The sequence below is a fragment of the Phasianus colchicus genome, chromosome 5 (genome assembly GCF_987193195.1).
Source record: "Phasianus colchicus chromosome 5, bPhaCol1.hap1.1, whole genome shotgun sequence".
Taxonomy (NCBI): domain Eukaryota; kingdom Metazoa; phylum Chordata; class Aves; order Galliformes; family Phasianidae; genus Phasianus; species Phasianus colchicus.
In genome coordinates this window covers 8,584,752-8,612,257 of record NC_143440.1, presented here as the reverse complement: position 1 = coordinate 8,612,257, position 27,506 = coordinate 8,584,752, and the positions used below count along the sequence as shown (strand labels likewise).

The 27,506-nt window shown below is 39.7% G+C and overlaps 1 protein-coding gene across 8 annotated transcripts in view; it reads left to right on the top strand.

The window, feature by feature from the left end:
- BMAL1 (basic helix-loop-helix ARNT like 1) overlaps nt 1-27,506 on the top strand; it is a 45,659-nt gene that overhangs the window by 2,637 nt on the left and 15,516 nt on the right. For 4 of the 8 annotated variants that reach the window (XM_031614067.2, XM_090140395.1, XM_031614066.2 and 1 more), the window contains exons 2-7: nt 20,374-20,497; nt 21,781-21,928; nt 24,824-24,844; nt 25,674-25,712; nt 26,028-26,069; nt 26,855-27,012. In XM_031614067.2, the coding sequence (XP_031469927.1) occupies nt 21,789-21,928; nt 24,824-24,844; nt 25,674-25,712; nt 26,028-26,069; nt 26,855-27,012 (400 nt within the window). In that variant the 5' untranslated portion in view covers nt 20,374-20,497; nt 21,781-21,788. Of the gene's footprint in view, nt 1-20,373; nt 20,498-20,539; nt 21,185-21,780; nt 21,929-24,823; nt 24,845-25,673; nt 25,713-26,027; nt 26,070-26,854; nt 27,013-27,506 lie in introns of those variants that run through there. The other 4 variants (XM_090140397.1, XM_090140396.1, XM_090140394.1 and 1 more) reach the window with 3 other exon arrangements.

Sequence of the window (27,506 nt, the reverse complement as noted above, 5' to 3'; positions counted from 1 at the left end):
TCAATATTTTCTTTCCAGCACAGAGTTGGTTGTGTGTGTGCTAACGGTTTGACAGGAGGTGCAGGAAAACTGGAAGGAATGGAGTCGTCAGGCCAAAACACTGAGTTTGGTGATCCCTCAGAAGCTTTTTTTAGTTACAGAACTTGTATGCTTTTGACTTTTAACCTTTATTATCAGTTATTGTCTGAAAGAGCAGAAAAGAGGTGAAAAGCTTCTAGTTATATCTTTCGATGTAAGCGAGCGTAGAGTTCTCTGAAAAGCTGAAGACAATTGTCTTCTTCAGAAAACATGTAAAGGTGTATGCTAATGATAAAGGATCACAATAAATACATATTTTTAAGCTTGTGTACCTTCCTTGTTTTCAGTCAGATTACAGAACACAAGGAATACTTAAAGTTTCAGTACTTAACAACCTTACATGCAGCTTGAAACTTTCACCTTGTTATTATTCTTAGAAAACTTGAGACTAAAAAAATGATTTAGGTGAATGCAATACTGAACTCGGTGAACTGAGCATTGACTTTTACAGTTAGATTATTCCGTGGAAGTCAGGGTCTGTGTTTTGGAGGTGCTTCAAGAGGCAAATAAGTAGTTGTTGCAGCTTCTTTAAAAGCATTGGAGAAGGTTTTGGTGTGGGTTTTTAGTGTTTGTAAGGGATGCTGTAGGTTTAGGTAGTGGGCTGAAAACACGAACTGAGAAGTCTGTGTGTAAATTCTGCGTGTTCCTGTGGTTAATGTGTGTAACAAACCAGATTGAAACAAGGCACAGAACGATGCATCAATGACTTGAAATTATTTTTCCTTGGAAGAATTAGTGTGTTGAGTTATTTAGAAAGCCAATGGAAGTTTTGTGTGAAGTCTCATTTTTGGTGGCATAGAAGAAGCAATCTGTTTTGAATATCTAATAGTTTTTATCAGCAGTTAATCACTTTGCATATTGTCAAAAAACCTGTGGTATATATTTGGTAGAACTTCATGCTGAAGGAGGTGGATAGCTCACTTGTGTGAACTCCATCTTGCACCTGTGTTTGGGTTTTTTTGTTTTTTTTTTTACCTCACTTCATTGGAAAAATGCAGTAAGGCTACTTAGCCAAGGCCCAGACTTCATCTCCTTGGAAACCTGATCTTTCACCAGATGTTGAGAAATGTAATTTCTTTTTTTAATCTGTTCCGCAGAAGAATGCAGATCAAAACAGCACCTTCTGGCTTTGCTAGTCTGGAATATTCATTATTTGAAAAATAGCCTGGCATTTCAGTCTTTGTCCCAGAGAAGATCAATGTTTTCTGTTGCATTCAATATTATTTTGAACTTATTTTAGCTGTTAATAAAATTCTTGTTGTACTTGTGTAGTGTAATTCAAGAACTGACTGATAGTGCCTTCTCTGCTTGTACAGTGAAGAACTATTTCTTACCCCTTACACGCCTGCAAGAATTCACCTTTCTCCATGTTCAGTTCTGCAGTGCAGAAAGGTATTTCTTAGCCAATGCATACAGAATTTGTAACCTTTTCAGTCTCCTGCCATTTGAGAAGCTGTTATTCAATGTCTCTGATGTCAGACACTCTTCTAGGTCAGCTGCTGGTGTCAGAACAGCTTGTGACCCTGAGCTGATGCCATGCTGTGGCTTTGTAGATTGGCCTTCTGTAGGAATGGTGCCAGTGGGCTACTTATAGAGCAAGAAATATCACTGGCAGGATTTGGAATGGTGAAACAACATGCCACGTTTCTTGTGGTGTGAGATGCTTACATTCTCTACTCACTTAAAAAGAAACCCATCCATATGAATGTTGGCGTTTGAGGAAGATGGTTGTAGTTCTTATGTTTGTTTTGACAACATTTCCCTTACAAATGTTAGTAGGCTTACATTTTTTCACAGATACAAGGCAATTTAGCAGCACCTTGGGAAGAGCAAGCACTTGGTGTGGCTGTGACAGAAATGTATCTCCTAGTGAGCAGTTGCTGTAGCTCTAAGGAGGATATGTTTGGCCGTTCCTAAGCAGCATGTATTGGCATCATGTCTCTCGAGGCACTTTAATAGGAAGGCATTTTATAGTAAGTCACATATACTTATGCAGATGAATCAGTTTGTCTTAATTCTTATCTCAGTTGACAACATATCAGTAGAATTCATGTATTTTAAGGATGCATGTCCTAATAAAAGACTATCCTGAAAACACTGAAGTTAGTCTTACTCATTTAAGTTTTGGGGGAGAATGATGTAAAACTATCAGAAGACTCAATTCAGTATTATTCTTGGTTTGAAGAATTCTCTATCTTGGAAGTTTCCACAGAGGTGGCTTTGCCTTTTCGACTTTGTCTTATACAAAGCCAAGAAGATCTGAAGGAACTTGGTAGAATCTACCAAATAGTACTGTGTTGCAGAATGGTAATGGTCAGAGTGTGGATATACATCAAAAAGGCAGGAGAAAATAAACCTAATATAATTTGCTTTTATTTTTTATTTTTTTTAGATTTTGTTTCTGTCTTCAGAACTTTTTTTTTGTTTCCTCAAACTGTTTTGTTATGAATAAATTTTTTTAGTATCATATGGATTTTTCACAGACCCATAAGAAATTCAGGACTTCCCTTGTAATTTGAAACAAAAATATGTATTAAAAAGTAATAATCTTGTATTCTTTGTGTTGCATCTGTGTACTGTAGTTATGTTGAGAGTGTAACAGAATGGTTTTGGCTCAAGATCTACTTATATTTTTGCCGTTCGTTCAAGAGCCTTTGATAACTATATTTTAAGTCCTCCTGAGATTGGGGCTTTAAGTTACAGTTTGACTCTTGTTATATTAGTTGTAATATAACCTTTTGTAATGTGATAGAAGATACAGCAGTGACAGCAGAGTAGCAAGGCCTTAGGCTGTGGTAAGCGAGGATTTGCTCAAATTCAACAGCTGTGGGCGCAGAAATAAAGTAAAGAAGTTGCTTACCTTCAGAAGGCTTCAGGTACACAGGAATCATCAGCAATCTCCACTGCCAACCCTTAAATGAGGTCTGGGAAGGAGTGGATCCTAACCCCATCCCTTCCAGTCACTGAGGTGCACTGTATGGAGTTGAGCTCCTCTGGGTTGGCCCTGCCTTCCCACCAGGTGCTCCATCACTGCTTCAAGCTGTGACTCATTCCACTCCACTGTTAAAGTGCTGTTTGTTTTGCCCATAGACTTGAATGGCCTAGTCATATCTCAAAGATGAAATCTATAATAAGAATATATTACAAAAAAAAACCCTAAAAAACAACAAACACAAAAACCAACCAACAGATGTTAGCCTTTGAGGTTTGTGTTTGAATGTCTTGTTTGGCCAGTGTCAGGTTTTTCTGTTTGTGGTGTTAGAATTGTTTACTTGGAAACAGGAATAACAGAATCACAGAATTGTAGGGGTTGGAAGGGACCTCAAGAGATCATCAAGTCCAACCCCCCTGCTAAAGCAGGTACCCTACAACAGGTCGCACACGTCAGCATACAGACAGGTCTTGAATATCTCCGTACAAGAAGACTCTACCACCTCTCTGGGCAGCCTGTTCCAGCGTTCTGACACTCTTGCAGTAGAGAAGTTCTTCTGCATGTTTGTATGGAACTTCCTGTGTACAAGTTTTAGGCCATTACTCCTTGTTCTATTGCTACACACCACCGAGAAGAGCATGGCCTCATCCATTTACCTCCCACCTTTCTTTAGATATTTATAAACATTTATCAGATCTCCTCTCAGTCTTCTTTTCCCCAGGCTGGACAGACCCAGGTTACTCAGCCTTTTCTCACACAGGAAATGTTCCAGGTCCTTAATCATCTTTGTCACCCTCTGCAGGAATTCTCCTGGGAGATCCCTGTCTTTTTTGAACCGGGGAGCCCAGAACTGGACATAATATTCTAAATGTGGCCTCACCAGGGCAGAGTAGAGGGGGAGGATCACCTTCCTTGACCTGCTGGACACGCTCTTTGTAATGCCCCTGAGGATCCCTTGGTCATGTTGGCCACAAAGGTACATGGCCTGTTGTCCACAGGAACACCCAGGACCTTCTCTGCAGAGCTCCTCTCTGTCAGGTCAGCCCCTAATCTGTAGTGATGCATGCAGTTGTTCCTTCCCAGGTGCAGGACTCTACACTTGCTCTAGTAGAACTTGATCAGGTTCCTTCCTGCCCAGCTCTCCAGTGTGTCAGCTATTCCTCCCAGCTTTTTTCATCAGCAAACTTGCTTATCTATTCCTCTGTTGCCTCTTCCAATGTACTGTGTTGCCAAGCCGTGCCATGTAATCCTTCAAACCATGTAAGGTTTGAAATTGGCTTGTTATAGATGAACTTAATTCAATGAGTTAAAAAAAAAAAAAGCTAATAGCAACACTGTGTTCTCAACAAACGTAAGAACATTTTTATATTATACTCATATGGCCCCAATCCAGAAATCAAGAAAACTAACTACCAGTGTATGTATGTTTGAAATCTTTCATGGACCTGTGTAGGAAATGCCACTGTTCAGTGCAGTTGAACTTGATGATTCTTATTGGGCCCCTTCCAACGTGAGATACTCTGTCATTCTGTGATCACCAGGATTGTGTTCAGTTACTTGCACAGTTCAAAAGTTAAAAACCTATGGTCAAAAAAAATTCTCAGCTTTTGGTGCCCAGCATTTTGCTCTGTAGGTCCCTACAGGACATGACTCTGTTGCCACATCCATAGACAGCTGGATGTACTTGTACTCTGTTACTTTCATGATCATTTGAACTGGATTGCTATTGACAAAGGCAATCCATCTCCTCCCCTGGCTAAGTTTTAATGCATTGGACCAGACTGCCCAGAGAAGTGGTGGAATGACCATCTCCAGAGATGTTCAAGGAACGTGTAGATGTGGCACTGAGGGACGTGGTTTAGTGGGTATGGTGGTGATGTGTTGGCACTTGGACTAGATGACCGTAGAGGTCTTTTCCACCCTTAATGATTCTATGGTTCTATCTCCATACTTGCGTTTTGTCCCTCTGCTCTGTGCTGGCACGTGTTTGAGCAAGTATACTGACTGGGGGAATCTGACTTGGCTCAAAGACAGCTCCTCACCCCACCCAAAGACTGATCTGGGATTACTCAGTTCATTGATGCTGTACACCTTGTGACTTCAGAACCACTTGTGCCTTTGTAGGCTAGGAGATGGAGCAGCTCTTTAAATGAGAGCACTGACTGAGTGCTGTTTTAAGTATGTTACACTACAACCTTGTTGTAAAAGAAGAGCAGCTGTGGCAGAATATTTTTTGCATTAAGCCATGTTGGTTCATTTCCTGCAAGAAATGGAATATGTTACCAAAAAATTAGAAGTCTGGTTTTGATACTGATTACTAGAAGCCAGAAAAATGAACAAGTTTTGACTTTTGTCTCTGGAGCTAGGTGGTGGAGCCTTGCACTGCTCTGCCATTAAAAAAATATTTTTGTAATGAGAAATAGTAATTCAGCTCAACCTCTGACTGTTTTGCCTTTCCCCTAACTGGCTCTCATTCTTCTGGGTTTTCAGATGAACAAATATAGAAATGTTTAAGATACACAAATCTCTCAGGAGCTCATTCACCACAATCACATGACTCTACCGGTGCTGAATACTTGCATGTCCAAGTTGTTGTCAAACTGGTAATTTATTTAAAAATGACAGAGACCCAGCAATGTCTAGTTAGGCTTGCCAAGCAATCTGGAGGAAATGTAATATAGGAATGGGACTAAAATGAAGTTGATTTTCTTTTCGTCCAAGATGATGCATGGTTTGGACTTCAGCACGCTAATTGCGCACACCTCTGTGCCCCTTGGGGATGGGGAGCTGTCTGCTTTGATAAAAAATTTCTGGGGTGGCTGTTTAAGAATGATTCTCCAACTTGGCACAGATCTTGTCTTGCTATCACTTCATCTCTATACTCTGCTTTCTGGAAGCTACGCTCTCTAAAACTTCCTCAGGCTTCCATTTAAATAAATACTCTTAATGAAATTATGAAATAGCCCTGCAAAAGAATTGTAACTTGAAAACCTGTTTTCTGGAGGGCTGTACTGTACGCTTTTGGAAAAAAAAAAAAAAAAAGATTTACTACCATTTTTGAATTTAATTTTGAATGTAAATGGAAACTACAAAAAGCTTCACGTCAGCAGGCAATGAGGGAGTCTGTGCCCGCTACTTAAATTAGTGACTTTTTTTTTCATTCCTCGGGCATATGAGCACTAGTAAAAGCCAAGTAGTGAACATCTCAGAAAGAAGCCGGGCCAAAAAAATCCTCCATTCAACAATAAAGGAAGGAAAAAATGCCAACTGATTAGAGACCTAATTAACGTTGTAGAATACTGAAGACCTTCTGTCTCTGGGTGAACTGATCATTATCTACCCTTGCAAGACTTTTGAGGTTCCCTTAAACGCTTATGTTAATCTAGGAGAGTACCAGCTGCTTTTCAGGCAAAATAAATGTGCCTTTTGGAGCAGGATTCTCTCAGGCAAGAGTACTTGAGCCTCCATGAATTCATTTCTGGTCTGCTGAAAAACTTGTTTAATCGAATTGCTTTGGCACAGCTTTCAGATGCATACTTTTTTTTAAAAAAAAAAACAAATATTCTGTCATCTGATTTGTCTTCCTCTTTTAGGATATTTCTGTGGCTTGCTAATTCTCTCTAGCCCTAAACATACTGGATTGATGGTGTTCCCTGGCAAACGTGGACAAGTACTGGTTTCTGTTATTTGTGAGTGAAAACCATTCTTCTGTTTTTCTGCTAACTTCTGTTTGGTGACTTCAAGAAGTGTGGTGACTGCTCTCTTAACTGGTCTCTGATTTTGTTTAAACATACATATATGTATTTTCTTCCCTGGAAGTTGCCTGTGTGTGGTTGTTCTGTCTCTTTTCTCCCAGTTCTGTGAGCACTTTGCTGTTGTTGGTGAATTCTTTGTGAAGATGTTTTGGAATGATGGTGTGTTGGTGTCCAGGTCAGGGCATAATATTGGTGCAAGATCTCACGTGTGCCTATGAAGCAGCTGGCAAGTGAGTTTCAGAGATGTCCAAGAAGCAGATGAAGATCTTTCAGGAAGGAACCTAAATGGACTAGCGGGTTTCTTCTTAAAGGACAAAAATTACAGATAAATACACTTAACTTTATTTTTCATTTCTAGCAAGTATAATTGCATGTTGTAGTGAAGCATCACAGTACTCTGCCTTCAGATAAAACGTAGCATATCCTCTTTAACTCCTCCCAATGATCTAATTTAGCTGAATCTTTTTTTTGGCATGCAAGTTTCTCTTAAATCATCCTGTATTTTCCACACATCTTTCCAAAAATGCACTCATCAGAATCATTTCCACATCTGATCTAATCACTGTCTTCCACTCTTAAAAAAATGTGGCCAATTAGTTCCTGCTGGCTGCCTGTATTGCTCTTTGCTTGTCTTTGTAGTTTTCAGATTTCTACTTCTCAGTATGTAAACATCAGATATCGCAGTAGAGTTATATCTTAATGTTTTTACGTGTTATCCTAATACAGAACAGTATTTCTTAAACCAATACTGTATAGTGTTTATACAGACTTTCAGGACTCTGCCCCTACATAGTAGGATTTGTTTTAACTTGGATGTTGATAAAAAGAGTCTTCTATAAAAAGAGTAAACTTACTCAAAGCAGCATTTCACAAACAAAATACGTACCGTTTTTCAGATTCTCCTTCATATCTCTATTACACTGCGGGCTTTGTAGGCCTATTCTTGCTGAACATCCCTCTAGAAATTAAGCCTTTAATATCTGAATATGAGAATATTGGTTTGTCGTAGCAAGCACTGTATACCTTTGGTTAGCTCATTATCTCTTCTTCTCCTGTGTACAATGCTGGTACTTGTTTGACTCTCTGAATCATCTTACTGTGATGTATTCAGAATTATAGATTATCTTGTTTTTTTTGACAGGCTTAGTCTAAATCTCTTTTGGGGTTAGGTGAAAGAGCATACAGCTGAAAGGTGTAGCTAGGGGGTTAACATCTGTTGCAGTCGCACTCTCAGTAACAAAGGTTGGAATGTTTAGATTTGCAACTCCCAATAAAAAATGTAAGACTTGTGTTGCATGAATCCGTCAGAGAGAGGTCTGTGCTGCACTGCTGAACGTCCGTGTAGTCGCATATTAAATAAACTCATTAACTGGTTCACTCAGCAGCATTGTTTCTGGCAGTTCCCACCTGGGGTCGTCCTTAATGTTACTCTGTTCAGGATGCTTAGTAATCCTATGCTGGTGGAAAATGCTCTTACTCGTGAGAGAGCCAAGTGGAGCAGGTTGGTCTGTTTAATTATCACTCCCAGTAGTTGTTTGATAAGATCTTGCCTAAGAAATACATACACCATTTCTATCTAGTTGCCAAGCAGTTTGTGTTTGTATATTGCACTTAGAATAGGTAGTCTGTCTCAGAAAGCTTGTCTTGTTGAAGTGACTGGGAAAATTTTATTGATAGACTGTTCCCAGGGAAGTGTTGCAGGGAAGTGCACAAATTAAGGTGACTTAATCTCTTTATGTGTGATATTAAATTTGTCCTAACTTTAATACTCTTCTGTACTTCAGGAAGTGCTTATAGAAAACTGAGAAGTGCTCAAGGGGTGAACTGTGTTTTGCAAATACAGTCTTACAATGGGAGATTAAAGAAATGCAATTGAAATTAGTTAAAGGAAGAAAAAGTAATTCATGGAATTTGTCATTTGGTTGATGACCTGGTAGAGTTACCTGGAGGGACAGAATGGAATGAGTGTCAGTAGCTGGTAGGTGACCTACTCAAATATAGACTAGAAAAGCTGGAAGTTGTGAAGAAGAGGAACTGAGCTTTGAAACAGCTAAGATAGGAGGAGGGTAATAGATTCTTGCAAGCTATCAGTTAATCAAGGATATCTTTCTAAAATGAACTTTGGCCCGAATTACAGCATATCAGTTTGTTTTATAAAGTAGCAAATGAGGTTGTTTGTGTCCTACTGCAGAGGAGACTGGAGTGCATGATCATGAAAGGAAACAAATCTGAGCAAATTGACAGGGAATGTTAAGATAAAACATAGGTACTTTTCTCTAAGCTGCTGTGTTTGTAAGCAGAAGGGAGCTGAGGAGGACACAGCTTTAACCAGGCTGTAAATGAGAGGGAGGCCAAGAAAGACTTGTAGCAGAGAAGAACATCTGTAAGGGCTCTTGTAAACTTTTTACAAAGCAACTTCTAGTTAGAAGGGTAAAAATAAAAGTAAACAGAACCCTTCGGAGATAGCTGAAGGAGCTCTAGCAGATATCCTTAATAGCATTCCAGTGCCAGATGGGCGATTGAGGCAAAATACATACAATAAAGATATATATTTGTCTAGTAAACTGGGGGCAAACTAAAACACAAGATTCTAGATCGTATGCTGAAGTGAACATTGCAGAAAAGGAGACCTCTGAAAAAAGGCAGAAATGCTTGTGTCTAGTGAGTAGTAGGTGATCTTCTGAAGGACGGCATTCTTGTCTATTGTAAGCACTCGTGTCTGTTTTCTGCACCCGTTATTAACAGGTTTCCTTATTTCACTGTCCCCTTTGGCCTCCTCATAAGAGAATCATGGGCTGTAGTCAATGATTTGAAATTTCAGTTAATAATGCTGGCAAGAGTTCAGTGAAGAACTGTGTAGTAACTGAGGGCTTAGCTTAGTTAAGAATGGGATGGCCATCCCTGGTTTGGGCAGTTTGTGCCTAATGACTTCTACCTGGGTCCTTTCTACCTGATATTCATTGACACTGTGCTGATAACTGTACGTTAGCTGACTTCAGCCTGACCTAGGAAAGCTTTTTGTGAACTTTGTATGCTTTCCATTTTTCATGAGCTCGCCTTACCCCTTGTGGGAAACCACGTGAACTTTTAGCCTTCGTATTATTTGGTGAGAAGTTCCTATGGCCTACCACCCCATGTGTGAAGAGCAGCATTGTTTTTGGGCTTTGGCTGTCCCTGTGACATCTGATGATTTTGTAGATCTTGGTCTTGTCAGTTTTCTAAGCTGAAGCACTAGCTTACTTGATTGTTCCCTATATAGAAACCAATGCCTGTCTGTTTTTTTAACTGAGTGAAACTGGAAAGTTTTCCATTTTCTAATAGATTTAATTGCTGTAGGTTTACTGGATGGTATCCAAGTCATCCTCCGTACTGTTCAGAAGCTGTAAATAATTATGAGCATTTGTAAGTGGTAACTAAGGGACTGTATTATTAATATTTGGCACGAGCCTTCCTGCTGAAATAACATCATCTAAACCTACTTAAACTTTCTGTGAAGGAATTTGGACTGCCTGGTGTGCCTTCCCAGGTCCTGCGGGATTGGGCTGTGGACATTGTGGAATATTTTATTCTGGAATACAGCAGTGAGTTGGAGAAAGTTTGCTTGCAGCTGTTAGTTGGGTGTCTGCTTTCTCTGTGTGTTCTCCCTTCTTTGTCTCAGGGGAAGGAGCTGCTGCACGTTGGGGTAGGTTCATAGGTATGAACAACAGCAACTGAAAAACAAACAAGAAAATGACACAGTGACTTTTGTTTTGTTTTTTTTTTCTAAACAATCTTTCTTTCTCCTCTAATCATTTTTGCTGTTGGCAGGATTATTTTTGTTTTTTAATGTGCATGATGTCTGTGTAGTGTAGGGACCCTAATCAGTGAATTCCTGATGTTCCCTGATCATTACCTACCTTTATGAAAGGCTGACTTGATTTGGTAGTGTGAGACTATTCTACATACAACAGCCATTTAAAAATGCTTTTTCAGTTCTGGTTGTAATGCAAAAGTACACATTCAAACTTGACCATTACTTTAAAATAGAAATTGCAGGCTTTAAAGCCTGCCTGGAAAAATTCAAGTCTTAGATGTATCTCTGGCAACTGCATGTTGCTTCTTCCCAACATCAGCATTAATGTATAGACGCACAAAAAAGGAATGTGGTCCGTCAGCAATTTCTGCCAAGGGCTTTCCTATTGCTTTTATGCCTTCCACCGGAAAATATAATTTGTACTCTCACTAAAGCAATGAATACAGAGTGGCTAGGAAGCCTCTTCTAGCATGTCTGTATATTCATAACTTGTCATTCACGAAGGGAAAAGCTCCTGAAGCAGTCTCAGTGCAGGTGTGGATTAGTAGAAGGTTTGGGCAACCTTGCCTTGCTCCAACTATGCAGGGATTTACATATGAAAACAAATCCTGCTGTGAGTAAGCTGCAAGTGGGATTAAAGCATATAGCACGGACATTTTAACAAATCACTGCTGTTGAAATTGACAGTTCTGTCCTTCCTATCTCCTGGCATGTTTCACCCCTGGCTTTGCAAGAGTTCAGGGTATCACCCAATGTTTCAGTAAGATGGTGCAGCTTGCTAAACTTACAGAAACCTGTGCTTACTGCCAAGCTGTTTTTCAGCTTAATGAGCAGATAGATTTGGCACGTTGTGCAGAAAGGCTCTGGGGGACTGTGCAAAGGCTGTACCAGGGGACTGAAGGGAAATGTGGGGGAAGAGTGACAAGGAAGAGAAGGAAGGAGTGATTCACCCCTTATATGGCAGTAAGATGTCAGGTCAGCTGTTCTGGAAGACTGCTGTGAAGTTTTTATCATCTCATGCTTATCCTGGGCTAGACAGGTAACAACTTTTTTCAACCCATATAGCTTTTAATCACCGCTCTGTACATCATCATAGAAGACTCTCGTATTCTATAATATGAGATATATTCTGCTTGATTTGCTCATCTGAGTCATGCTTTGAATGCTGTGGTATTTGAAGCTTGAGAAGCTGAACTTTCCTGGTTGCTGGCTTGAGTGGGATGCATACTGTAGGGTGCCTGGGCTTCACCTCAGTGATGTGTCCCATTGCAAAGGAATTCCAATTTATCCAAGCAAGAGAGAAGGAAACACAAAAAGGTAGGTGCTGGAAGGAGGCAGCCTAGATTGTATCATTTACCCATCCAGTGTATGGCGTGATGACACATCTAGCTTTACTTCTAATGTCCCGTTAAAGGACTTTTAATTGTCATTTTGGCTTCTCAGCCACTTGAATCCAATGGAAGATGAGAAGAAGCTGCCCTGCAGTCGTGCTTGCCCTGTGCTGTGGCAGCAGTGCTCTTGGTTGGGCAGCTGAACAGGCAGCTTTCAGTACAGCCATTCTACTTCGAATGCACTGTACCAGTGTTAGTGCTGGCCCTTGGGAGGTGCTGGGAACTTGCCCTACTTCTCAGTGCTCACTGTCACTGTGCTTCGAAACTGCTTTTTGTGAATCTCTGTGAAGAGTAGAGTGTTGGATAATGCCACAGTATGAGCCATCATAACTTTGAAATGCTGTCTTTCTCAGTGTTAGCAGCAGATCACTTACTTAAAAAATGGGATTTTAGGCACATGGGAGGGGATTATTTTTGAGGTATGGAGCAAGGCTGGAAATGGTATGCGTATTTTTTTTTTTACAGTCGTGTCTTTGCATGTTTCCCGAAGACATGCAAGTGCTGAATTGTTGCAGTGTCTCAGTTTTTACTATTTGGACATCGATTTTGCTTGTGAACTGTATGATTTCAAAATGAAACTGGAAGGCTTATCATTTATATTAGTCTTTCTTGTTGCTCCACATAAATCAAAGGGACTCAAGATAGAAGAAGGTGGGGCTATTTGCATGGGTGTGCATGGGGAGTTGTTTTTTTTTTTAAATGGGATTTTGTGAATTATCCTAAGTTGTAAATTTCTCTATTTCCACACATAATAATATAATGTAACACTAGACGTGGTGTTGTATGTTTTCCTGCAGTTTTTTTCCCTTTGGAAGCTGCATACTCATGCATTTCACAATGCTTTCCTATCCTGAAAGCAGTGGGAGAACAAAAGTGAAGCTGAGCCTGTAACATAGGACTGAGGAAGTCAAAAGGAAGAAATATTGATATTTGTATGGGCCTGGCACATATATATGTTTGACAGCTGATTTTGCGTAAAGCTAAGTTAAAAAAAACTTTTAATAAACCAGTGGGGAAAAACAGACCTCAGAGATGTGTATGCTGGAGCGAGCAGCTGAGTGGGAAATACCCTCAGCTTGGTTTCAGGCAGGCTGAAGATACCGTGCTTTTCCCCTGGCTTTCTTTAGGACCAAAGGGAAACTGACAGCCTGTCAGCTTTTCTTTGTCAGGCTGGCAGGGTGCTGGGAGCAGGGAAGGTTTCCTCCAGTCAGAGATGGAATTTAGAAGGACCAATGGGTCTGTGACAAAGCTGGAAATGAATGTGTAAGGTATAAATATAATACGTGTCTACTCTCCTTTTAGTGGTATTTTGGCCCTTTTGTTTCTGTGCTTCATTGCCTGAAGATAAAACCTGTTTGGTTGAGACCCATTCTTTTCCATTAGTTTCTATTTGTTTGGCAGCAGATCACTGAAGGAGAGGTCTTGTGCTGCCTGGTGCATTTATGTTTGTAATAATAATGATGTGAGTGAAAAACAGAATCAGTTGTAAGCAGTGTGTGCAATAGTATTTGGACCAGGTGATGCAAACCAAAAGAAGATGCAAGAAACTTGGTTTGTCACCTTGATGCACTTGAGAGACTAAAAGAAGTGTGTAGCCATTCAGCCTGTTAAACTGAAAAATGGCTGCCATCCCTGAATGCATGAACTTTAAAAATCAAGAAGAAATATTACGTAGGTAGTTGCTTAAGAACTTGAATGTATTGTCTAATTTTGATGCTAATAATTCTCCAGTATGAAGAGGAAAGAAGAAAATGAGAACCTGGCAAAAACACACAGCCGTATTGTGAGATTGGAAGCTGGGGCAGCTAACAGTGCTGTAATGGTGCCTTGCCACTATAGAGGCACTGCAAGAGACCCTTCAGAAGACATATTTCTTAGAACTTTGCATTAAAGGATTTTGCTTCCTTACCAGAGACAACTTTAGAGACGGTGCACTGCAGGCAGAATAGTTGCCAAACTGAGGATGCAAGAGCTTGGCATAGCCACAGGAAGGAAAACTTCAACTTGCTCAGAGCATATCAAGGACATTGTAATAGTTAAAATGAGCAGCTGGGCTTTGTGACATTCTTGAGCTCTAAATTAAAAGGCATATATTTAACTGCCTGAAACGCAGTGTATTCAGTTTGTGTAGATAAAGAGTGAAGACATCCTTGAAACTTTTGCCTAAAGCATTTCTCTTCAGCAAACCAGTTGTTTGTAGGAGTGAGATGAAATCTTAAAACAGAAAGCTGCGTCTCTTGGACTGTAAGTGCAAACCAGACATTCTCAGTTGTGTGTTAAAGATGCACTGATTTGTAAATTCCCACTGCTTGTGTAAACATGAGAAGTGAGTTGAGTAGCTTATCTTCTTGTCTTATACGCTTCTCCTGCTCTGGAAATGTCAGTCCAGGCTGTGTGCAATCTTCCTAAGGAAGACTTTCTGGTTGTTTAAAAAATTCTACTTTGAAGTTGACTGCACACTGCAGCACAAGATGAGACATTTTGTTGACAGTTCAGAAGTAATGTGTACCATTTGGGAGACTTCATAGAGCCTCTGCCTCCTCAGCTGGGAGGTTGTTTGGTGTATTTGCCTTTTATTCCCCCGAAAGATTCTGATCAAAACATGCTAAACTACTACAGAAGTCAACAGTAGCTTTGATTAGGTTGTTATGTAAGTGGTATTTATTTTGGTTAATTAATTTTCCTACCTGATAGGGTGGGTTTCTGTCAGTCTTTCAGCCCCCCAACATCCCTTGGATGGCTTAGGGTTGATTAAAAACAAGGATTGCACCCAGTGGTTGTGGAATCTTCACTCACTGGGGTGAGTACCAAGCTTAGTAACCCAGTTTGACAACTTTCACAGTGACTGGGGGAGTAGATTTCTATCCTTTAGCTGTGTATGGGTCTGTCACTACCAGCACAGTCATGAATTTTGGCATCAAAAGAGTAAATGACTAGAATCAGATATCCAGCCCAAAGGACATAAAGCTTCTGTTGTCTGTTAATTTTAGATCTTTTTTTTTTAATTTCGCCTGTAATACTGAAACTATAATACTTCATTCCTTCCCACACAGCCACAAAATCTTCTGAGGGATCAGAATAAATTAATATTAAACTCTACATCTTAACGTAGGTTTTTGTGAACTCACTTTGTCAGCATTTAACACTGGTGGGTCGAATTTTAAAGTATAAAATACAGCTGTTTTGTTCTTTAACTTACATTGGAGAAATTCTGGGGTGCTAAGCATTGTCTTAAATTGGTTTTGGTTTAAAGAAGTAGAAACACTTCTGATCTCAAGCTCAGTCATTTTCCTGCAAGCAGCTGTTTTTAGAACAGCTATTTTCTGTAGTTGTGTCCACATCCATTGAAATCAAACTGGAGACTTCGGTGATCAAGGTCAGTTGAAATAAGGCATCCAAAGGCTTACGCTTGATCAGACTTTCAGTAATGATGGTAAACTAGCAAGCTTTACTGTATTACTCTTCTATCTGGAATTCACTGAATTGGTAGAGAGGTAGATGGCCATGTGCGAGGTCCTGAGAGCTCCTGTGGCTGAGGGCTGCTTACTCTGGATGCCGCTGCTGAGGACAATACAGTTTCCAGCCCTAGCAGCTGTTGTGCAGGAATGTACACAACCTTTTTGCTATCTCACTACAGTACATAGTACTGGAACCTATTAGGGAGGGAAATACTTCAGCCATACCACCAGTCCAGTTTCACTCTAAACAGGTTTGATTCCTGGAAGGAGCATAGGTTGAATATGGTTTTGCTTTTTTGTTGTTGTTGTGAAGGTGGTCCATATCTCTATCAGTCTCGAAGCAGGCATTTGTCTGCTTCACTTAAAGGAAAACGTGAGCTAGGTGTTTGTTTGCTTGTTTAAATCTGTAGATCTTAGAGGTCCTAGGGGACACCTTGTTGAGTTAGCAGCCGTGTGCCCTTGCAAATGAGAAGGCCACCAGCATCCTGGGCTCTATTAGGAAGAGTGCTATCAGCAGGTTGAAGAGATTGTGCCTTCCACTTTGCTCAGTACTGATGAGATACTTCTGGGGCTATGGATCCAGTTCTGAACTCCTCATCGCATGAGTAAATTATTTTAGTTACCGCTTATTGTAGGCTTTGGAGCACCTGAGAAGTCCTTTGTCAAAATAGCTGGAAGTAAAAACTATTCCCCCTTTTAAACAGTGAGAGATGGGATCTGAGGCTGAACTGAGAGTCTCAGTGCTTCTACGGACAGGGTAAACTCAGGATGTTGTCGTGTGGCTCCATTATCACTACAGCAGCCTAGAAGACTCCTCGGGTGATGCCCTGGTATGACTGGCTTTTCTCAGAGATGCTAGTGATGAACAGACCTGCTTCAGTACAGGAGTGCGTGTGGAGACCATGTTGATCCGTTGAGAAAATGTCTTTTAATTAACTTTCCAGAGCTGAAAGATGTTCTTTGTGCCCGTGGAGTTTTTCTTCTGTGTACTGAAGGCTTTATATATTTATTTATTTTCCTTAGGTCAAAATGACTCATAGCTTTGTGGTTGGTTTAAATTCATGGGATGCCCCCCTCCAGCTTGCACCTTTTTTCTTAGGAAAGACAGGGAGCAGCTGTTAGGGCAGTAAATCACTTGAGCACCCTAAAGCTGTGCCTCTGCCTTTGCAGAGCTGGGGCTGCTGGTGCAGCCCGCCTTGTGCAGGTCTGTGTTGCAGCAGCTGGTAACGTGAGGCGTGCAGCAGGCTGTGTGTGCCTGAAGGATGGGCTAGAAACACCAGCTTGGGTAGGGAAGGGTTCCAAAACTCAGATGTGGTTTGTGGGCTGTCAGAGGCTGGGGAACATGGTGTTGAGTGAGTAAAAGGATGGCCTCAGCAAGCAAAAGGCAAAGATCACGGCTCTGCTGTGAGATGTGGGATGATGCCACAGGGCATTTTACCATCTGGGAGTACAGGGCGTTCCTGCAAATATTATTAAGGGAGTTTAGGGAGCACGAATGTGACACTGAAACAAAACAATATCAATCTATTGGATAAATAGGAGGTGTTCTGGCAGGTGCTCCTTAAGTACCGAAGGAAAAGGAAAATATCACTGCTTTAATTCAGACATCTTCCTTTGAACCATACAGACTATTTCCTAATGAAGATTCTGCCGTAGGAACTGCTTGTCACATGGGGCAGTTGTGCCTGTGTGCGTGATGCCTCTGGAAACAGCTCGGGGACAACACAGTGCTTGTGCTGCTGAGCAGCATCTCCCACCATTAGCTGTGGCACACGTACATCTACAGCATGGCTGGGAGAAATACAGGAGAACAAATCCTGTTGTGCTTCTTCCTGACAGCTGCCTTCTGTGCTGGAGTACTGCTGTGAAGGGGAGAAAGATTTCCTTACTGTAGCTGCGTGTTTTTGGTTCAAGTCATTACGCATAGGGACAGCGAGCATCTTCTTAATTATCTCTGAAGGAAACTACACCGTGCTTTTTCTCTATCATTGTGAAATCGTGCTTTAAGATGTGACATGCTTCTGAATCACAAAGTTAGGAATTACATTTCTCTTAGAATCAGTGTGCTTTGTGTGCTGGAGATAGCTGAGTCTTGCCCAGGGGTAATTGAAACTCGTGGCGCTTGTGTAAAGAGGTCTTGACTCCCAGATGGGTGCTTGGCAGACTTGGTTGACCTACTTTAGCTCTGACCTTGATTTGCTCAGAGGTGTTTATGTACTCACGATCAGCTTTCCTGCATGATTAAGCTAGTCACGTGACTGCTCAAGTTTTTTTTCCCTTCTGAAGGGATGAACAGTAAGATTTGATTTCACTGCCTCATTGCCTCTTTTCACAAGGGGTTAGACAGAAGAGATTGCACGCACGGGAGGGAAATCCTCAAGGAAGTGCTCTGAAATGGGCTGTGGAGAGAAGTTCTTGTGCGGCACCATGAAATCAGGAAGTGGCCTACATGGCATTTTTTCAAGTAGGTCTTTGGAGTACTTTCTCAGCGGGTAAGGTTCATAAATGGAAGATTTGGGCTTTGCTTGTGTTTATGGATAATTATTGTACTGCTTTTCATCGAGTTTTTTTTTTTTAGCCCTTGAAAAACTAGCATTTCAAGGCTGAAAAACTCAAATATTCCCTTTTCAAGAAGTTTGCAAAAAGCCCTGACACAGATTATTTCTCTGAGTTGCTGCCTGTTGGTTACAGTGGGACATGAAGGCTTTTGCTCTGCTCCTCGTGTTGACTCTTTCTAACTTTAATCCTCATCTCAAGAGACAGACGTGATTTTCAGTTCCCACAACGCTGATGTAGGGCTATGGTTGCTAGAACTGAGACAAGCGTTTAGGACATGGCAGAGAAAGGGCTGATATGATAAGAAATGGACAATTCTGTTTTTTTGAATGTAGTTTTCCTCTGCTTAAATGGCTAATGGAGTTATTATATATAAATTAACTGCTTTGAAACTTCTGCTTTGATATGAACAGAACAATTTTTTTGCATTAAGTACATCAGTGTCAGTATTGCGTTTTTTAAGCATTCTTCAATAGAACTGTGTTAAATTTAAAATAGGTATTTTCTTCTGCTTGCTTTCTTCCAGCATGTCCCACCCTGCTGTCAGGTCATCATTAGCGGTCAGTGAGATTATATTAAACAGTAAAAAGTTATTTCAACAACTGTGCTCACATATAAAGGTGGTGAGGATCTTTTGGAATTTAAAGGTGGATGCTAGGGTCAGAAATTTTGGGGAGTACTTGCTTCTAATAGATGCATCATACACTGCTCAGGGGCTTGCATTAGATTTCAAGACCAAATCATGGACACACGTTAGCCAGGCAACATATGTACAGCTGTAGCTGCCTTCTGCACCTGGCTGAGGTTGAGGATAACATTTCTGCATCTGAAACAAGAGCAGAGAAACAATCAGTGACTGTGGCTTTACTGGAGGGTTGTATATTAATCTGCAGTAATCTCATAAACCACAGTAACATAATTGAGTTGGTACTTGTTGAACTGCTTGAGTAGGAGAGGCAAAGTAGACAACTAGGAGAAGGCTGATTTAAAATGAAAGTAAAGTCTGGTCTACAGGTAGTTGTATTAGTGTGCGTGAAAGCCTTCTTGTAAGCTGTGGTCATGGAGTCGATGGCAATTCATAATTTGCTTAAAATTTGTGTTATTTTAGCATTTTGTCAATGTCTTCCTGGTGCCAGCTGGCCTCTTAACTTGCCTGTACCAATATGCCCACACATTCATAAAGACCTGACTCCTTTTTCATTTTTGAGAGCAGGCCACTGAGGGGCTGTCCAGTGAGATGCATGGTGAGCCCTCAAAGGCGGTCTGGAAAGTCTGCTTCTACAGCAGCAGTCTTGTGCTCACAAGCTAGTGATACAAAAGTCATGATTTGCCTGACCTTTAATTTAAGCACTTTGATCCCAACCGTTGCTACTGTAATAGGACTAATGACTTTCAGTTATTTAATTCTGAATTTGTTGTTTGGCAGAGCTGAAAAAAGTGATGCCAGTATTTGGTGGAGCTTCTGTTAGCTTCTAATTCTTAACATGTTTATGTATATATATGGGATTCAATAGAATTGGTTATCAAGTGGCCACATTGATGGAATATTAGCTTTTAGGCTTGAGAACTTGTGCAGGTGTCACAGGCACTTCATCATCTGTGTTCTGGGGAAGTTCTGCTTGCATCACAGGTTGGAAAGGCAGAGCAGTGATCATGTGTATCAACCAGAAAGGAGCATATTCAGAAGACTTGCAAAAGCGTTTGCAAGATGCAGTCCTAGAACGGTTTTCACATCTCACAAAGTGAGTTTTGTGGCAGGAATCTAGGAAGGAAGAACAGTCCTCTGCAGTCCATCCGCTGTCTTTGCAGTGTCATTGAGGGACACATCTAAGGGCTTGAGTTTCCAGGATGGGATGTGAATTTTATTTAAAGCTTGAAGCCTGCAGAGTAGAAAAAGAAGTTTAACCACTCTTGCTTTTGGAAATGCCAAGTGCTGTTGGAAGGGAAAATCAAATCATAAGCCCAGCCAACATTATCTTAAGGCTATGGCTACCTTAACATTAAAACAGCTTTCCTCTGCAACGTAACAGCACTTTGACTTATTTTACTAGCACCTGACAACAAATGCTATGAGTGGAGGAATCTTATGTGATTAGCTGCAAAAACCAAAGAGTGATAAAGAAGGCCCAAAGGAAATGATGCTGGAAATTTCCTTCCATTCCATTTCTTGGTCTGCTGGAAATGACATCTGAAGCTTCTGAAAATGAATGAAGCTCCTATGCTTTATAAGGAAATGAATATTCTACTCTTGAGTAGATAAGACATTTTATTTCTCACTTAAAGCATCTGTTTGCTGCTGTAAAGAAAAAAAAAAAAAAAAAAAAAAAAGTCCAAACTAGATGTTGTAAACAAACTGGCCTTGAAGGTGTTTTTTACATTTCTTATGGTTGCTGCTTTTCTTTCCATTCAGGTTTTTGAGAGTACTTGACTGACAGACTATGAGGCATGAAAAAGTTTTAAGGTGTTTAACTGCTTCAGGCTGAGCATCCTCTTCTTCCTCCAGGTGGATTTAGGCTTCCAAGAAAAGCTTTCAGGTAAAATCTTTTTGCTTCACAACTGATGGCATTCAGTAATGGATAAGCTTTTCACAGTGTTTCTTTCAGCTATGTAATGTTTGCAGTCTAGAGGTTTAGACTGTGTACTTTCTAGATGAAAAATGCACTTTACATTCTTTCGTATTTTTAACTACTTGTCTTAGACCTTCCCTGGGTTATTGGGGTTTTTGAGGGGGATATGCTTTGGTGGAAGTATTTATTTAATTCTTTCATTTTGTATCAAAATCTTTGGAATTCTGTTCCATGAAATTCAGGGGAAGTAGAACTCTCAAACCTTATGGACTTTCAGAATATGGTCATCAAATGAAGGAGAGATGCGTGAAAATTGGTTTTCCCACAAAGCAAAAGAAAGAACTTACTCTTTACTTATGTTGGGTAGCAGCAGTTCACTGGGCAGTAAACATAAGAGTAAACCTTTAGTTAAAAGTCATGTTGACAATGGGTGGAGAAGCAGGGTGGGGAGAAGCCACTCTGCATGTCACATCTTGATGAGCAAATATGGATACATAGAATGTACTCAGAACTCACACCTGAAAATACAAAGGAGAAGTCTTTAATCTTGCCCTTCATATTTGATGCGTGTTTCTTTTCCGCTGGAGGAGGAAAGAAATGGAACCATAAGATTCCAGGCCCAGAGTGATTCTCCTCCCCCTCTACTCTGCCATGGTGAGGCTACGACAGGAGTGCTGTGTCTATTTCTGTGCTCTGCAGTTCAAGAAAGACATGGAAATTCTATATGGAATCCAGTGGAGGGCTACAGGGATGCTTAGGGGCCTGGAGCAATCCCTTTTGAGGAAGGGCTGAGATCTGGGACTGTTCAGCCTGGAGTGCAGGAGGTTCCATGAGCATGAGAGGGAACTTCTTTACTTTGGAGGTGACAGAGCACTGGCACATGCTGCCCAGAGAGCTTGTGGAGTCTTCTCCTTCTCTGGAGATATTAAAAACCTGCCTGAATGCTTTTCTGTATAACCTACTTTGGGGAACCTGCTTTAGCAGGGAGTTTGGGCTAAATGATCTCCAGGGATCCCTTCCAACCCATTATGATTCTGTGATTCTGTAGCTCATGTGGGATATTTAGTACACCAGCAGCTGAAAGAAAGAGAAATAGCCTGTCTGTTTATGGCAAAAGCAAATAATGGAATTGTAATTTTTGCCATCTTAAGTGTATTAAATTGGAGATTTGTTGTGTGTATATACGTATGTGTATTTAAAATATGTAAATTTATGTTTATTAATAGTGACTTTTTTTTCTTCAACATTAGACAATCCAATGGCAGACCAAAGGATGGACATTTCCTCTACAATTAGTGACTTTATGTCACCAGACCCTGCTGACTTGATTTCCAGTTCCCTTAGCACTTCAGGAGTGGATTGTAATCGGAAAAGGAAGGGAAGCTCTACTGATTATCAGTAAGTTGGATTTCTCTCAATTTGATAATGCTGAAAAGGAGTTGCAGTGGAACAATATAGTCAGAGATGAAATAACCTTAACCTTTTCTTGACAATCTGTTGTTTAAAGGCCGTAACAAAGAAAAAAGCTACTGTGTGCTAAAAGGAAAGTTCATTATTTAGTAATAAGAATAAGGCCTTCATCTCAGTGCAGCTGGAATTGAGGGCTATCGAACGAGGTAAGGCTCAGGAAAGAAACCTTTGCATAATGAGGAAAAAAAAGAAAATAATATTGATGAAATATATGATGTGAAGGTTGATTATGTGACCGTGTACATAGGAAGCAGGATGTCTGGCCAGCAGAAGGGAAGCTAATAATTAATTAGAAAGCAAAAGCAAAACTAGGAATAGTTCCTTCTTTTCACCTTTTTTTTGCATTTTCAGTCATTTCCTGTCCAAACTTTGCCTGATGGGGAGCTATTTTGGTCTCCCAATTGAATATGAGTCTGAGGAGTCTCTGGTTTGCTGCAATAGGACTGCCTTTTGTTTTATCAAGTGACTTAATTTTGTATTGCTCTCTGGTTGCAAACTATTATTCCTGGTAGAATAAAAATTTGTTTTTTTGTGGATCAGTGGTAGTATGTTTCCATTTCAAGAAAGCTGCTTCTCTTGAAAGGGATGCATGCTACTAACAAAGCTTAGAGGCCATCTAAGCCATACCTTCTGTCTTAGGGCAGGTATTTGAAACAGAAAGAAATCACACCTGTTGTGCTTTGGAATGGTGAAAGTCACAGTAATGTGTGCCATGTTTCTAACTGTGTAATGTACTTCTGCTCTAAGTACACCAAGACCAACATGCTTACTGCAAGTTACTATGCAAACTTCATATCAATTGTAACTACAAAGCGTAGCTGCAGGGTAACCCTTGGATAGGCCCCATCCATTATTAACACAGCTACATAATCCATTTCGATGTAACTTGGCACAGATTTTATCATTGTGGGCCTTCTCACAGTTGGCAGTTCCTTCTATGTTAATCTGTGCTGAGGATGCCAATTAAGAATTATGTTCCCTGTGCACAGAGATTATTTTTAGGAGAAGTTAGGTGCAATACTAATTACTGTGTACAGACCACGAGTGTACTGCATACGTAGCTTCTGTAATATAAGATTAGCCTTCTTGAAAAGTACATGATTCCCTCTAGTTGAATTGACTCCTACAAAACTCAATGAAAAGCCTCAATCTTACCAACTTCCTCTTCTCTAGAAAGGATTTCTCCATCTTTATACTTCTGAGTAGGAAGCATTGCTCAAGTCCTCTTTTCCAAAAGACAGCTTGCTCTTGTAAGTTCTAATTCTGCCCTCTAGGTTGTGTGTGCATTTTATTAAATATGTGAAATGCTGTTTCCTTGAGTCAGCTTACAACAGCTGTCATTGTACCAGAGTTCATGTTTTGTTGCAAAGAAAATGGTGATTAGTGAATATTCCTATTTTTAAGTAGAACTTAAAGTAGAATTCCTTGATCCCTCTTTCTATGTGTATGTATGTATAAATGTTCAAGAATTGCTGCTGTTCAACTTTTGCTGCCTATACAGTTATTTATTTGGTTTTATATAAATGGTGTGTGTCCAGTTTTACTCTTCATTTACCAATGAATTCAAGATGTGAGGAACAACCTGACTGTTTTAGTGTGCATTCACTTGTCAGATACAAGCAAGCTTATTGGTCAACAGCAATTTCATGCCAGGTTCCTTTCAAATCTTCTGCTGCTCCTTTCCCAGTGAAATTCTTCAGCATACTGATATAATTCCAGCTAAGGTTATCTGTTCTCTGTTCCAGTGTGTTTTAGTCAAATGCTGGAATCCAGGACTTCATGCACAGGTCTATACACACGTACTTTCTTTTGTTGGCAGTAGTGTTTTAAGTTGGAATAATATTGATAAGAAATGAAAGTATCCTGAAGCATTTATAAAGTACCCTGTAGCCAGTATAGAAGCCTCTTCCATATTTTGCTTTGCCACAGGAAGCATCTTGTAGCTAAAAGTGGCACTACGAGTGGAGAATTGATGCCTCATTTCTAAGTCCTGCTGTTTCTTTGTGAGCATCAGGAGCATTTTGAACTATTAGCTAACTTAGTAACTCAAATATACAAATGGAGAGATGAAGAAAGCCTTTAGCATTATTCATACTTCTTTGAAACCTAATGACAAAGGTGATGAATTAAGAAGTGCAGTGAATAGCATGTAGAAAAATTTTTAAGAATGCTAATGTCCAATATTAAGTGGGAATAAGTAATATATCAGTGGCTAATGTGAGAAGTTCTTTCATGAGGCTTTAATGAAACCTAGTTTCTCAATATATTAAAGCTCAGTGGTATTTGAGATCATTTTACAGACTTGAAGTGATGGCAGCAGTTAATTGCATATAAAAATTTGTTTCATTTTTCTTTTGATACAGTAAAATCTGTATAAAGTTCAGAATTAGGACTTAAGTACTGACTAAAACAAAATGTTCTGCTGGGCAGAGTAAAAAACTGAGGTAGTAGAGATGCATGTTGGTATTTTTTATTGCTGGCTTTCTCTGAAACTCCAGTTATCTAACCACAAGGCCAGCAGGCACACAGCACGGATCTTTTGTTTCTGCTGACGAAACAATATCTCAGTGATGTGCATCATAATTTATATAATAAATTTGGGTCAGTTGTTGGACTGATTTTTTACATGCAGTGTAATGGACTCGATGCCTTCAGAAAACAGATGAATTTGAACAAACTTGGCTCCTTAAAATACACTCACTGCTCATGTCTTTGTTCTTTTTCATTTTGAATAGAATATAAATTAGCTTGAGAATTTCAACAGAAAATGAAAGACATTATTATTTCATATAGATGGTGTACTTTATTTCTCTTTCTTTTCAGACTTGATGGCTTTCCTTTTGAGTAAGTATAAATATTTTTATAATTGGTTTCACTTGAAAAAAGATGCTTGATGTTTTTCCATGCTTTTCTGATTAAAAAAAAAAACAACAAAAACAACAGAACAAGGCAGGCTTAGGATTGCCCATGTAAGTGCATTCATACAGATTTATCTATATCAAAACATCCTCTTCCTCATTCTTTTATCTAATAGCCTTGTAGTGTTTGGCATTTTTTTTTTTCAGACATTGAGAAAGCTGTACTACTTTAAAATGTGCCTGCTTAGCTTTATACACACTCCCATCCACCCTGTACATTTGGCTATTTCCAGTGTTGCAGTGCATTATGTGATTATTGCCATCTCTTATTTCAAAACCAACCACAGCGAGGTTTAGGACACACAGACATGAGTGAATTCAGGGCAAACTGTGCATTCTGTACTGGGCCTTGTGATAATTGCCTGTGTTGAAATGTCTAACTGTAGTAAATGCAAGTTAATAGCCCTCATTCTGGTGAGGGCATGAAAAAGATCTGCTTTGATAAGTCCTTTTTGTCTTTATCCCTCTAGTTAACTGAAAAACATTTTTATAACAGATGATGTCTTTGAACTGCAGTATGTTTTACTGTCAAACACATCAAACTGTGCCATTTTGTTTGCTTCAAAAGAAATGCAAGAAAATGTTGTAATACTACAGAAAATGCTGTAGTTTTTCCAGGTTATTGCTTTTAAATTCTTCTTTTTTTCAGGATGTAAGGGTGATTGCAACACTTTATTCTAATTGTATGCTAGTTTGCTAACAGCCTTGCTAATGCTGCTTAGTTTGTGATATGTTGCTTTATTCTGTTTTTGCAGGGAAGGTATGGATACAGATAAAGATGACCAACATGGAAGGTACTACAGACATGGTCACTACACTGTTTGCTTTACAGTACTGATGTAGGACCTGTTTCCAATATCATGGTCAGGTGTCTCAAACTGTTTCTTTTTTGGAACAGAGGTATAAAATCATTGCACAAAGTAAAACAGTTAAAGAAAATATCCAATGCTTTGAGCCCTACCACAATATTGTTAATAATGTTATTTTCTGAGGAAAGGCTAAATAAATATTCAAATCTTAAAAATCATCTTAATGAAGATCATTAGGTACATAAGATCTGTTAAAAATTGTTTTCAGTACTGTAACTTTGTGATATCATTTCTTAACAGACTGGAGTATGCAGACCAACAAGGGAGAATAAAAAATGCAAGGTAACACTCTGAGCAAGCATGAAAAGAATTTGCCTTTTGCCATACATGAAATACCTGTATGTGTATTTCTTTTACTCTGAGAATTCTTTTTCTACCATGGACCTTCTCCTTGTTTTTGTTATCTTTGCATTGCTGACTTTTTTTCATATATAAACTACACGTAGCTTTGTAGAAGTGATGAAATGTAATTTTATTTTAGCCACTTCTGTCAGTGTTAGCATGGAAATTGTAGCCTGCACACGTTTCTTAAATATTGCATTCTTTCAAACTCAGTAGTGGGTTACAGAGTGTTAATAGTGACTCCTAAGACGTGAAAATACAGAACAAAAATTAAATGATTCAGTGTTTGTCATCAGTTTTCCTGGTTAGGGGAGAGTTCAGTTCAAAATTATCTTGGATATTTCAAAAGGAAAGCTGTAGGATGACTAGAAGACTTACAGCCTCAGCAAAAGATAGTTTTAAATACTGCTGTGTTGATGTAGCATGCAAATATGTAGCTGAATGCATCATTCAGTGTACTGTATGGGCAATGCTATGTGTGTTTTCTGGTAAATCAGAGCCAAGTGCTGCAGCCTTTCCTGTAGCTTGTAACTGTTATCACTTAAGTCATGAGCATATTATTCTCTGAAAAAGTCTGTATGTACATTTTATGGGGCTGAGAGGGTGAATGAATTATGAGGATGTTATTTTTTTGTTTTATTGTATACGATTTGGGGATTTTTCTTTGTTAATACAATTTATTTTCTCATGCTCTTCTGTTTTTCCCTCCCACCTTGCTTGTTTAGGGAGGCTCATAGTCAAATTGAAAAAAGGCGTAGAGATAAAATGAACAGTTTTATAGATGAACTGGCATCCTTGGTACCAACGTGCAACGCTATGTCTCGAAAGCTAGATAAACTCACTGTATTGAGAATGGCAGTCCAGCATATGAAAACATTACGTGGTAAGTTGATTGATGGGGAGCAGAGAGAACAGGGCTGGAGGGTGAGAAATGGGGTTCCCCCAAAGCTGTCTGTATTTTTGCTCTCCATTTCTTTCCCTTTTGACAAAAAGTGAGTAACCCTAGTCTTGTCTGGTGTGGTTTTACTTGGGGAATTTCAAGGGCTTTTATTTAAGGGAATGAAAGAACTTGTAGTTGGTAAATTCACCTGAGCAGCTTAAAATTAGCTGTGTTTTCAAGTATGAGGGGGAGATGTGGAACCTTCCAGCAAAGCAGGTTTTAAATTTTGGAGCTTTGAGGGTTTCATGTTTTTTGAAGAGGTGGCATTTGAAAGATGCATCTTCTCAGTCTTCTGTTGTAGCAGTTGTTTTTTCCTGTGTAAAAGAACTGATGTAAGCAAGCTACCCCTATCCTGGAGCTACTCGTTCTGCTGGAGCCCTGTATTTGCATCATCTCTACATTGTGCTGGTTCAAGATTAAATTCTCTTTGGAACTCT